At 36.7% G+C, this 13,318-nt stretch overlaps 1 protein-coding gene across 1 annotated transcript; it reads left to right on the top strand.

Annotated features, from left to right (window-relative positions):
* The first annotated feature begins 6,992 nt into the window (after positions 1 to 6,992).
* Positions 6,993 to 12,866, top strand: LOC126369806 (uncharacterized). Its single transcript, XM_050014369.1, has 3 exons — positions 6,993 to 8,053; positions 8,567 to 8,690; positions 12,828 to 12,866. Exons 1-3 carry the CDS (start codon positions 6,993 to 6,995, stop codon positions 12,864 to 12,866), a joined length of 1,224 nt encoding a protein of 407 aa, XP_049870326.1.
* The last annotated feature ends 452 nt before the right edge of the window (positions 12,867 to 13,318 follow it).

Here is a 13,318-nt window from a genome sequence, read left to right as displayed (position 1 = left end):
AATCGGCATGTGGCAGTCAGACTGGGAATTCGGACAATTCTTGAAATGACTAATTCCGGGTTCCAGGGTTCACCCTTCGAGTTCAGCAACCGCTGGACCCACTACCGGTCCTGTACTTACCTGCACCGTTTCACCCTTCGAGTTCTACAACCGCAGGACCCACTACCGGTCCTGTACTTACCTCTACCGCTTCACCTTTCGGGTTCTACAACCCGCTGGATCCACTTTCGGTCCTGTACTTACCCCACCGTTTCTGCTGCCCTGCTGCGCGCGCCGGTGTACCCCGTGTCGTCGTGGGAAGAGTTACAGGGAAGTGGTAGTTTTCCTACTGCACCAAGGGTGCTCAGCCAGTATCAAATTACCTGCGACCCAGAGATCCGATCTATGTACTTGCTAGGGATTTAATGTCAATAAACTTGGTTTTATTTCTATATACCGTTTTATTTACCCTAGTAAGTACAACCTATTTGATTCGCGTGATAAGAACGTGACAATGGCGCCCAACTAAGGAAATACTGAGCTGAGTATCCTTTTTGCTGGTTTTGGCATTTTTGGTCATCTTTGGTGTTGGTCTGAATATTTTGTCTAGCTCTAAGTGAATTGTAACTGCAACTTTTGTGTGCTGTGGTTGCTTTGTGGGAATACCTTACTATTTCTCTTTCAAGGTGATTGCATACAATTAAAAACTCAAAATCGAACCTACCACATCGCACAGAAGGAAAACTTTGATTTTGCACTGCCAACCTCTGTCTATCCCTGTGTTTTAATTGTTGTGTACTTTTGATAGTAGCATTTGTTTTCTTGTTATTTTCCTTCTGCCGTTTGTTGTGTTTTAGTTATTAAGACTTCAGGTACTTGCAACACTTACTCAAAAAATAACTATTCAACTAAACTAATTACAATTTAAACATAAAGTAATAGAGATGTCTCGTCCAATTAAATATTTATCACTTCAGAAAGATGAACTCCTTTATGAAGAGGTACATGGCATGTCAAGGATATTAAACTTACAAACTATTCTAAATAATTATATCTAAACTTTTACCTAACTAAAATAAAACTTTCTATATTTACAAAACTTCCTTGCTGGGATGGAAGTGAGAGAAAAACATAGAATCCCCCAGCTGCTTACTAATTCTCGAGCAGACTGTAAGAGTCAGTCAAGAGATTGATGTGTAATACCATCTAACGCCTTAGGCCTGCCAAAAACTTAAATCTTGAGCATGGCATGCGTCTTCTAATATCTTCTAATATTCTCTAAAAATACCTTAAATACTACTTTATAAAAAAAAAAAACAAAAAACAAAAACTACACTTACTAAAACTACCAAAACTCATACTAAAAAATCCAAAACTAGCCTAAACCAATGTCTTACTTACTAAAACTACCTACCGTCTTAAATATATTTACTTATATATAGTATTTCTAATTTTTCTTTTTTACAAAAAAAAATATTGAATCTCCAGGCCCTACCCCTAGGACATTCTAATTATTTTATCTTCGGCCCTACCCCGAAGATAAAAAAATTATACTATAAAAAGAAAAAAAAAACGGTTACCTTAAATCTCCTATTGATTACGTGTGAGTACTAAGCTGCGGTTAAAAGTCTAGTACTCTTTTTGGAAAGGACGCAGTCACTTAAAACGAAATAAGATAACTGTTTGTGTGTGAAAGGGATGAAAGAAAGTAGGGGGGTGAATGGAAGGGTTGAAATGAATGTGTACCACGTAATTTTTAGAATGGTCAATAGTAAGAAGGACAGACTAGGTTACATTTTAGTCAGCGGATTTTCTTAGCGAAAATCCTACCCAAAAAAGGGGGGTATGTAACGCCTGCCGCGTTTTACTACTGAGTGTAATTGCTCTTGTTTTTCTGTTAGGAACTATCAAAAAGTTATCATTGAAAACACTTAAAAACTACTGCTTAAAACTAAAATATTATTACATAAATAAACTTATACTAATTAATTTAACAAAACATAGCTATTTACAAAATAATTCCGTTAATATTGTACGACTTTAATAATTATCACATTGCGTAGGTAGCCGTACCTACATTCCACAGCCGAGCCGCTACTCTTCCGATCGGATGTTCGACACAATCCTTCTGCCTTTGTAGCGAGAACACCTCGATTACTCGTATATTTTTTAAATAGGTACTTTTTTTTACTAATTTTGTCTACGATATAATAATTTATAGTATTGTGTTATCCCCATTAATTGGGTAAGTGTAGCAATTACTATTTTTATTAGTTTAAATATCAACGTAGACTAGTACATGCTTTCTTTGTTCATTGCATGACTGTCATTTTTCATAATCATCGGGTAAATGTATTTTCACGCTTTAGTGCTTATTTTATATCATAATTAGCAATCTTTTATGTTCAAAACAACATTTAAATTGTCAATTTTTCTAAATTAATTCTACTTAACCAACGTAAAGTTATCTTTGTACCTAAGTACTTTCCTTGTTTAAATAATTCTTAAATGGAACAATAATAATGTACAAAATACGTTTAATATCGTTACTATTAAAATTATTCAGCTTAAAATATTCAATTTTACTATTTTGTTAGATAGTTTTTTAAAACAACTACCTACCATAAATTTATCTTGTTCTTTGTTCTTTTTCTAAATTTATTTTGCTAAATTCACTTTTATTGTGTGTAATTTGCTGACAGCCACATCTTAGATTGCTAAGCTTGCTTGCTATCCACTTCCCATCTTCAATCAAGCTAAGGAATCGGCATGTGGCAGTCAGACTGGGAATTCGGACAATTCTTGAAATGACTAATTCCGGGTTCCAGGGTTCACCCTTCGAGTTCAGCAACCGCTGGACCCACTACCGGTCCTGTACTTACCTGCACCGTTTCACCCTTCGAGTTCTACAACCGCAGGACCCACTACCGGTCCTGTACTTACCTCTACCGCTTCACCTTTCGGGTTCTACAACCCGCTGGATCCACTTTCGGTCCTGTACTTACCCCACCGTTTCTGCTGCCCTGCTGCGCGCGCCGGTGTACCCCGTGTCGTCGTGGGAAGAGTTACAGGGAAGTGGTAGTTTTCCTACTGCACCAAGGGTGCTCAGCCAGTATCAAATTACCTGCGACCCAGAGATCCGATCTATGTACTTGCTAGGGATTTAATGTCAATAAACTTGGTTTTATTTCTATATACCGTTTTATTTACCCTAGTAAGTACAACCTATTTGATTCGCGTGATAAGAACGTGACAGCTGAGCTTGTTTTATGTTTTTTTTTTTATAAAAGTACCTAAGTATCGTTATCGAAAACTGTGACAGACGGCCGTACCAGACGAAGCCACCGGGTTCCTTTCCATTTTGGTATGAAATCCTAATTAAACAGTAAAAATCGAATGCACAGTGATCTCACGCAAAATTGACGGGGACAAAAAAGTAAAATAATATTTTCCCGATGCAAGCGCTCGCAAATTGCCCGGCGAGCTCGGGCTGTCACTTGTCACCGTGTCAAGCTGTCAGAGTTGTCAGCTGTCAGTTGCGCCGACACCCACCGGGCGACGCCGATTTACATAAAAGTGGTAAGTGACAATTAAAAGTGGCCGTTGTAACTGCGTTATTGGCTTCTGGTTTGATGTGACTCATTTATTATTAAGCTGTAAATATCTACGGTAATAATGGAAATTATTTATTGGTTGAAGTCATCCAGGTCGATTTTTATTGTGACTTTGATTTATGGCGTGCTCTCATTTGCATCCAAGTCGCTAAAATACACAACATGTTTTTACGAGGAGAGATTAATATTTTTGGCACCATTAAAATAACAATTTGATTAATAACCGAGATTTCGAAACCAGGAACTGTTTTCTCACAATTAGTTTGCAATCAATCGCGTCTATATATAAAAACTTAAGCGCTGGCTATAGAATTTATCACTCCTCTTTTCTCGCCTATAAAAGCCAAACGACTTGCCTAGTACGCCGCGGTACGTTCAGCTATCTCGATGATGTGCTATTAATACGGCTGATAGGGGCCCGTTAATGCGACCGTGTATTAACCCTACCCTTCACCGCGTTAAGGGAAAGCAAGAGAGAATTTTGAAATACTATTTAAATTACTACAAATTTGAAAGATACTTCTGAAAGTAACAATAATTACTACAGCAAAAGGTTCACCAAAATACATATTAAAAAAAATCACATTCCGCATCAAATATACTATGAATTCCATACTCTACGCATGGTTGTTGATACTTCTTTATCTTGGGTTTGCTGCTCGTCCATATAAAATTGTTTGTACTTGTGATACACTTTTAATTTAAAACTTTTTGGATATTTCAATAAAGTCGATAAGATCGAGCGCCGTATTACTCAGTATCAAATAACTGCCTCTTAACCCGAACCTTAGCTCTTGTATTAATATACCACTTACCGCTTTATGTTACGGCCCAAGTCGGCTGCAGTAATTGTTTAGGGTTGTTTTACGTTATGACTATAATAACTTAGCTCGATTTAATAACACCCCGATTATGGAGTGGCTTTTGAATTATGGCCAAGCTTATTATGTCAAAACGTTTTGGTGCAATTTAATATAAATCAAAATTTGAGTGGCAGTTTTTATATTATTTATTTGTGGGCGAAGTCAAAACGTGACTTATTTGTTTGGCTTATTAAGATTGATTACGTAGACGTGACTCAAACCAAGTAGTTAATGCCATCTGCGGCATATTATATCTACAACAAGTCACGTCAAAAAAAGTTGATGTGCTGCGAAATGTAGACAAACATACATAGACATAATTATTTTTTATGTGTCATACTGGCCGCAAGTTATCTTCTGTTCACTTGTAACTATATCACTCCACAACGAGTGTTAATATATGTACTTACTTCATCATAAAATACAACATTTTAAATAAAGAAACTACTTAAGTATACTTAAAAATTACATTATGACAAGTGAATAATACCAAAAGTTTTTATTAAAACTCGCCCTAAAGCATTCCGCTGCAGAAAATAAAATTCCTCGGCATTCGATAAAAGGGCGACCCCAAAATAAAACCTACAAACGTTTCACTAACCTTTATCCATCATACGATAAATTCTCATTACAAACGATCGAGTAACAAAATAAACCGGGCGAAACACGTTCCCGAAAGAGCATGGCCCAATAACTCAGCCGCATGGCCCACTGTGCGGTGCTAAATTTTTATATTCGCGAAAGGGAAACGGTTATGTCCAGAGTGAATTTGGCGGAAACGAGTCACTTTAGGGCCGAAAGTGCCCGGCCCGTCGTAAATTTAGCATAAATTTTAAGTTTTTTTTTTTATATCTGCCGTGCTCATTTTGTCTGATGTTTAGTTCGTGTTGAAATGTGGGCTCATATTACATTTGTTATGTTAACAGTGTCAATAATGGAAATTGTTAAAGCGGCATACAATTTATATTAAATTGGAAGTACTTAATTGTATGAGCAACTTTCCAAAATCGCATTGTAATTTTTATTTTTTGAATATAACCAACCGTTCAGCATACATAACCCTTTTACAAAAAAAGTAAACGGGTTGGCCATTAAAAATTCTGTTCAGTGCAAACATTTAAAAACAGAACCGTTTTGCATTCGGTTGGGGCAGTACATTAATCAGCGTTGTGGTCGGTGGCTGTCAGCCGCTCGCTGACACTGACGCGAGCGATGGCCGTGCGTGCCCAATTGCGACACGCTTTGCTGACAAGTGTCACAGTTTTTCCCCGGTAGCGCGGGAAGCGCACACTGGGCGGTTTGCAATTGGCTCAGGTGGAAAATTAGAATAATTAGATTAAGTCTGATTTAAATACATTGTTGAGTACAATGTTTTTACTGTATAGTTCCTCTTTAGTTTCAGTTTAGGGCTCCAATTCAAATGGAATTCCAGTATGATCCTACATAGATTGTTTATTATTATTGAAGAAGTTATTAAAATGAAATGTTCAGTACCTAATACAGTTTTATCACGTTGGTCTACAGAAAATTCGGTGAAGCACGGGTACTTAGTTCAAATTTTGAAAGATGTATCTCTGACTAGCCCAATCGGGAATATAGCCGTGAGCTTATGTTATGTTAGAGTTTAATTTGCTCTCTCAACTTGTTACCTGAACATTCCTGAAAATGTAGGTAGATATCTATACTAATAACAAGCACAATGGCCATTGACACTCTTCTGGAGTGTCGTCAATATTTAGTGTCGCAATGGTGTCGTGGCATCACATGATAGTCGCATTTTGCTCAACCCTTTTCACTGAACGAGAGTCCTATTTAGGTACGTAGTTATATCATACAATTTTGTATGTATTACTTTTTGTAATTTTAAAACTAGATTATACGCGAATATAATAATATGTTTATTAAATTAAATATGGAACTGCATTTAAGTAGTAGATAGATAGATAAAATACTTTATTGAGCACAATGTACACAAGATACAGAAATGAGGACAACAGATATAGTAGAAAGGCACAACAGGCGGCCTTGTTGCTAATGCAGCAATTGATTCCAGGCAACCTTTTATTAAGCGTAAATTAAATCAAAATGGATTCCAAATGTCAAAAATATTGATTAAGCTTCTTCTTTTTTTGACATGACTTATTGTAGGTGTGCCTCAGTTTGCATTACTTTAATATACCTACTCTACTCCAGTAATATTTTTTTTATATACCTATTTACACGACAACACTACTACTACCCAACTACTCCACTAATACTACTAATCTTTCTACTTGTTTTTAATGTATTGGTACTTAAATGGCATACATTCTCACTTTCTATGGCATTTGTTATTCCCATATGGCGAGAACAGGCTGACCAGCCTATCAAATGCATCCGCTTGGATACGGTTACCTACGGCTTGAAGTGTTCTAGCTACCTCGCGACACGGTGTTTAATTGAACTAGCAAACATATATAAAGATGAGTTTCCATTAGCTTCATTTATATAAAAAAATTGCACTTATGTTGACGATGTTTTATATTCTAATTCTGATATGCATGAACTGCTTGAAGCTAAAGCACAGATTAACAAATTACTTAAACTGGGAGGCTTTGAACTACACAAATGGTCGTCAAATTGCAGTGACGTTTTGCTAGACGTTCCTAGTAATCAGCAACAATTAGACGAGATAGACCTTGAAAAGGAAAATTACAGTATAAAGGCATTAGGCCTAACCATTGATGCAAAAAACGATTGTTTTATAATTAAATCTCCTGAGACAATAAATGCTCCGTCCTCAACGAAAAGGGAAATTCTGAGCCAAATATCAAAATTCTATGATCCATTAGGGTTTGTAAGCCCTATCGTAGTAAAAGCTAAGGTCATCATGCAAAGATTATGGCTTGAGAAAGTCGACTGGGACGCCAAGCCACCGCAAGACGTGCAGGATGAATGGGTGCAGTTTGCTGACAGCTTATCTTCTATGGAGCCTATACATTTTAACAGAAATATCCAGGTGCCCGCCAATGCCGAGGCAGTGCAGTTAATTGGGTTCGCAGACGCATCCAGCTCGACCGGCTACGGGTGTTGCATATATCTGCGCGTGATACACGCAACAGGTAAGGTTGAATTATCCTTACTCTGTTCCAAGTCGAGAATTAATCCACGCACGAAGCCCTTGACCATTCCCCGGCTCGAGCTCAACGCCAACTTGCTTTTAGCACAATTGATGATGAAAGTATATAATACTTTAACAATAAAAATAAAAGTGGATAATGTATTCTTATTCACCGATTCACAAGTCGCATTGGCATGGATAAATACGGAAGTTACGCGATTGCAAGCCTACGTGTCGAACAGGGTAAGGGTAATTCAACAATTGACCAATAAATGGCGCTGGCTGTACGTGAATACACGAGAAAACCCTGCAGATTATATTAGCAGAGGGCTGAGTCCGCATGAAATTGCTTCCTGCTCAATGTGGTGGCACGGGCCGGCGTTTCTGAAAGACAGGGAGTATACATTTAATAACAATATACAGTTGCCTGATGACTTACCTGAAATGAAGACCAGCTCCGTCTCCTCCAGTGACGTAGTGCTTGTAACTACACAACCGTATAATCTTTCTCATATATTAGGAAAGTATTCGGATTTCAATAAAATGACGCGTGTCATTGCGTATATGATGAGGTTTTTGCATAATAGTAAACCCAAAAATAAAAATACTAAAATAAATACAAATTATCTGTCTAGCGTGGAGCTTCAACAAGCTAGATTACTTATAATAAAACATGAACAAAATACGTATTTCAAGGACGAGTTTCAGTCGTTAAAAAGCAACGAGAATGTTAAGGGCCATCTTAAGCCTTTGCATCCATTTATCGATGATAAGGGACTATTGAGAGTAGGGGGTCGATTACAAAATTCTAGCCTTCCTTATTCACAAAAACACCCAATTATCTTGCCAAAACATTCAAGAATAACTGAACTTATAATACGTCATGAGCATTTACGATTACTTCACGCAGGTCCAAAATTGTTAGTATCGCAATTAAATCAAAAATACTGGCTTATAAATGGTATTAGACAGGTAAAAAAGATAACACATAAATGTCTAACATGTTTCAGAATCAAAGCAAATACTGCAAAGCAGCTAATGGGTTCCCTACCGCAGCAGCGAGTCACAGCTTCCAGGGCATTCCAGGTAGTCGGCTTGGACTTCGCTGGGCCAGTGCAAGTTAAAAACTCCAGAGTAAGACGAGCCTTAATTGGAAAGGGATATGTCTGCATATTCGTCTGTTTCGTGACAAAGGCAGTTCACTTTGAACTAGCCTCAGACCTATCTACAAACACCTTTCTAGCTTGTTTCAAGCGTTTCATATCGCGGAGATCACTGCCCACTGAAGTCTTTTGCGACAATGGAACTGCCTTCGTAGGCGCAAGGAACCACTTAGCTGAGTTGTACAAGCTTAATAAATGTAAAGACCATCAGTCACAGGTGCAAAATTATTCCAATAGCTTAGGCGTAAAATTTCATTTCATACCTAGTTATTCGCCTGTATTTGCTGGATTAGCCGAAGCTGCCGTTAAGAGTATGAAGTATCATTTAAAGAGAACCATAGAAAAAAATGTACTTACATATGAACAATTAAATACTGTTTTGTGTCAGATAGAAGCAGTATTGAATTCTAGGCCGCTTATGCCATTATCTTCCACAGACACTGCAGATTTTAGTTATCTGACTCCGGGTCACTTTATAGCAGGGGGTCCGCTTACCTCCTACCCTGAGCCAGACATCACAGATATTCCATCAAATAGACTCAATTTTTGGCAAACAGTCGAAAATATGAAGCAGCGATTTTGGAAGGTATGGCATACGTATTACTTAAATACCTTGCAATGCAGGCCCAAGTGGCGCGATGCCCAACCGAACATAGCTGTAGGCACTTTGGTGATAATGAGGGAGCCAAGCTCACCTTCCTTATATTGGCCTATGGCCAGAGTAGTGAAGGTCTTTCCAGGCGGCGATGGAAAGGTGCGGGCCTTACAAGTCCGCACTCCGAATGGAAAGACGTTCACTCGCTCGCTTTCGGGCATATGTGTATTACCGTTACCATAGAGTTTCAGTATAAGCTATAACATAAGGACATAGTAGTAATAAGTGTCTATTGTAAATTATAATAAGTATAAAAAATATATAATTGTAATAATATAAGACTTAACAATAATTTTATACTTTGTCTTGTTAGGCCGCAGCATGTTGGCAACATCCAACAAAATTATTATTTTTTACTTTTTAATTCAAAAAATGGCAATACCTTCTTCTTCTTCTACGATCAACTGTGTACCTAATAACGCAAATTGTGTGTGCTTAATTAATTATCTAATAAAACTACGTGGTCAACTCTAAAGTCGCTGTATTCTTTAACGTCTTCTACACCAGGCAGAGCACAACTACATCTGTGTGCGACAGTCGGCCTTCTTTATATTTCTCATCCACTTCGCTCTCATTTTCTAAGACATTGCATAAACACAGGTCCTTCTTGACCACATCGGGCAATATCTACATGAAAGTAAAATAATACTAAAATAATTTACACGCAAGAGAATAATAAATATGATCCAAAAAGATTAAAATTGTCCACCGAATACTGTCACAGAATGAGGTTAACTTTAACGTAATACAAAAGATCCGATCTGACAGGGTTTACTTGCTACGTCATTTTTCATTCTTTGTGCGAAGTGGCTGACTCACGCCTCTTTACAAGTTTCGAACTCGACTATAAATTATTTATTATGTGCTCTCTTATTTGCATAGAAGACAGCTTTTTAAGGTTATTAATGACTGTTTTTTAAACTCGAGCGGAGAACAAAGTTGGTGGAACTTTTCGGTTTGAACGTTACGTGGTGAAATTAAGGCCTTAGTAGAGGGATTGTGACATAGTGTTTAAAAATTGTGGTGTTACTATGGAGTTCTTTAAGTATATTATGATCAAACGAACTTTCCAAGGTAAGTTCGATTGATATAAAAGCAGCTTCATTTGAGGATACCTACAAGGAATGTTGGAAAGACTGCCATGGTAATTTGTCCGGGCAAGTAAGTAGTTATACTACATGAGGCAAACCTACAATTTTTGTTTTTTTTTATTATTATTATTGTTGTTGCTTTGCGTAGCTACCCCTATAGAGATTGCGGGAGTGTGTGATGCCAATATCTATCTGATATCACATACAAACAAGTAGGTAATTACTAAATTAATCAATTAGGAACATCGGACAATACTAATTCTTGAATATTTCATGCATCTCATCAGCTAACTACCCTGAAAGGACTACCTCACTAAAAAAATAAAATAATAAACTTCACATGGTGAATTTTTATTTATCCATTCATTCACCCATCACGTTAGACTATTGACTGTTTGATACAAAATGATGGATCCAATCCTTAAAATAAAATAAAAATAAAAAAACATTTTGAAACACGACGCCGGACATAGTGGCGCTTAAGCTTGGAACAGAGTGCACAGTGGGTCGCACAGCAATAAATATTTTATTAGGACAAAAACTTCCAGATGTTAGTGAAGTACCACTGTGCACTTATTTTCTGAGAAACCAGGAAGTGCTAACAGCTTTTGGTATTAAAACAATATTGGTGCTAATTCCTGTAAATACCATCTAATTTTATTTTAGGTTATATCTGTCATTTTCTTATCCGCCGAAAAGGAAAGGGACGGGTAATCGACAAGCATAAAATTTATGGAACACACGTCAATTTTAAGCACAAATCTAAAACAACCGTCTAAAAATTCGCCCGGGTTATTCATTTATTTACTCATTCTTCCTAAAATTAAGAGCTGTCAATCATCCGTCCCTTTCCTTTTCGGCGGATAAGAAAATGACAGGTATAACTTAAAGTAAAATTAAGAGATGTCTGCAGGAATCGGGGCCATTGTCTCTTGGCTTGAGATCGTTATGTAGGTGGGTAAATTATGTTCTTTTTTTTTACAACTTTACATATACAATGATACATTTGTAAACTTAATATGAATTTGCTAATTCTTTTATGAAAATAAGTAACATATAGGAACCTATTAATAATTAAGTACTTATTTTTTAAAATTTCTTCTATCATGTGAGTTGTGAGGTGAATTACCAACTTCAGCAACCCTGGTGTTAGGGTTATTATGGAGCCGCCTGACATGGGTCATGTAACCACTCACTTTCAGTAAGTAGTAACCTAAACTATATCACCTTTGACGAGTTTTATTATCACTACCAGCCAAGTACAACGATACATTTGATAACGTATGGATTATCAAAAATCTGTTTAAAAATATTTATTAAAATGTTACAATATACAATAATTAAGTACAAAGCGTAAGTATAAATTATTTTCAATAATTAATGTTAATTTATTCATAATTGATACCACCGGGTTTGCAAGATTTGTGCCTGGTTTATAACAACAGGGTCGGCATATGGCATTTAGTGTGGCGAGGTAGACCGTGGACCGGCGATTGGTTCGATGAAATAAAAATACAAATATGCTGATGACTGGAGATTACAATAATATTTGTACGATATATTTTGGTAAACAAAATTGGCGTAAGAGTCGACTAGTGAGTTCAGACATTGAGGAAAGAAGGAAGGAATAACAGTAGTGGGCAAAGACAATACGTCTACATAAAAAACTTTATTATTAATCTATGGTCTTATAAGGGTGATGCATACACGGTCAATTTCTAACACTTAGAACATAGCTGGCGAGTAGTGGGTGGGTATATGCTATACACTTCAGCCTACCCCTTCAGGGATACAGGCATGATGGAATGTTTCATTTCATACCAATTAATCACCATATTGACACATCTTCACTTTATTTAGTTTGAACACAGTTTAAACGCTCAAGTGTCGACTTCCTCACTTATCTGTATCTGCGAGGAAGTAATAAATAAACATGTTCAGTGGCAAATTAATGGCGTTTTACTGTCTTAACTAATTTTATGAGGCCCCGCTGAGGCTGGGAACGCAAAAAATGTACAGTGGCCACTTGGGAACACGTTTGCTTTTATTAGCAGTCGAGTAGGGAGTTTGATAGACTTTAAATGAAATTATAATTCAATTCAAAACAATTTATTTCGGATAATACGTATACATACATCCATAATTTGTTAGTAACAATGCACTTACTTACTAGGTTAGTTAACAATCAAATTAAATATTAATGTTAGTAACAATGAAACTTAATTCTATGTTAGTAGTACAACACCTATATATGTATAACACACTATCATTATTTATCATAGGCACCAGAATCAGGCATTATTAGTGCCTTCATGCAGTGCCTACCCATAGGGCAGTCAACCCTATCCGTAATGCTATTCAGGAGGACGCTGCCGCTGCCCCGCACCCGCCGCACCAGTGAGGCTATTACTATTTGTTTACTTTTTATTACTGTTTTTTATACTGGGTTATTTTTTTTAATGTCAAATTGCTGATCTTGTAGCCAATTACTCTCAGTTACAACAGAGTCCTTGTAAATGGTTGTACAATTGTTATACCTGCACGGAAGAATACTGACTCCCATAATACAGATTCACTCTAATTTGGAAGTTCAGAGGTCATTACCTTGTAAAAAATTGAAACAGCCACACATTGTTAAATTTATTTTTAGCTGCCTGTGTATTTGAAATGAATATTTTATTTATTTAATTACCTTGTGAAAAATTGAAACAGCCACACATTGTTAAATTTATTTTTAGCTGCCTGTGTATTTGAAATGAATATTTTATTTATTTAAGTATTTATTTTTATCACCAGCCATAACATAACCACACCCCGGACAGTTCATACAAAAAAACTCGTTTTACGCAGACA

This window comes from Pectinophora gossypiella, chromosome 9, assembly GCF_024362695.1.
Source record: "Pectinophora gossypiella chromosome 9, ilPecGoss1.1, whole genome shotgun sequence".
NCBI lineage: Eukaryota > Metazoa > Arthropoda > Insecta > Lepidoptera > Gelechiidae > Pectinophora > Pectinophora gossypiella.
Note: the sequence above shows the minus strand (reverse complement) of the source record. Positions and strands in the feature narration are given on the sequence as shown.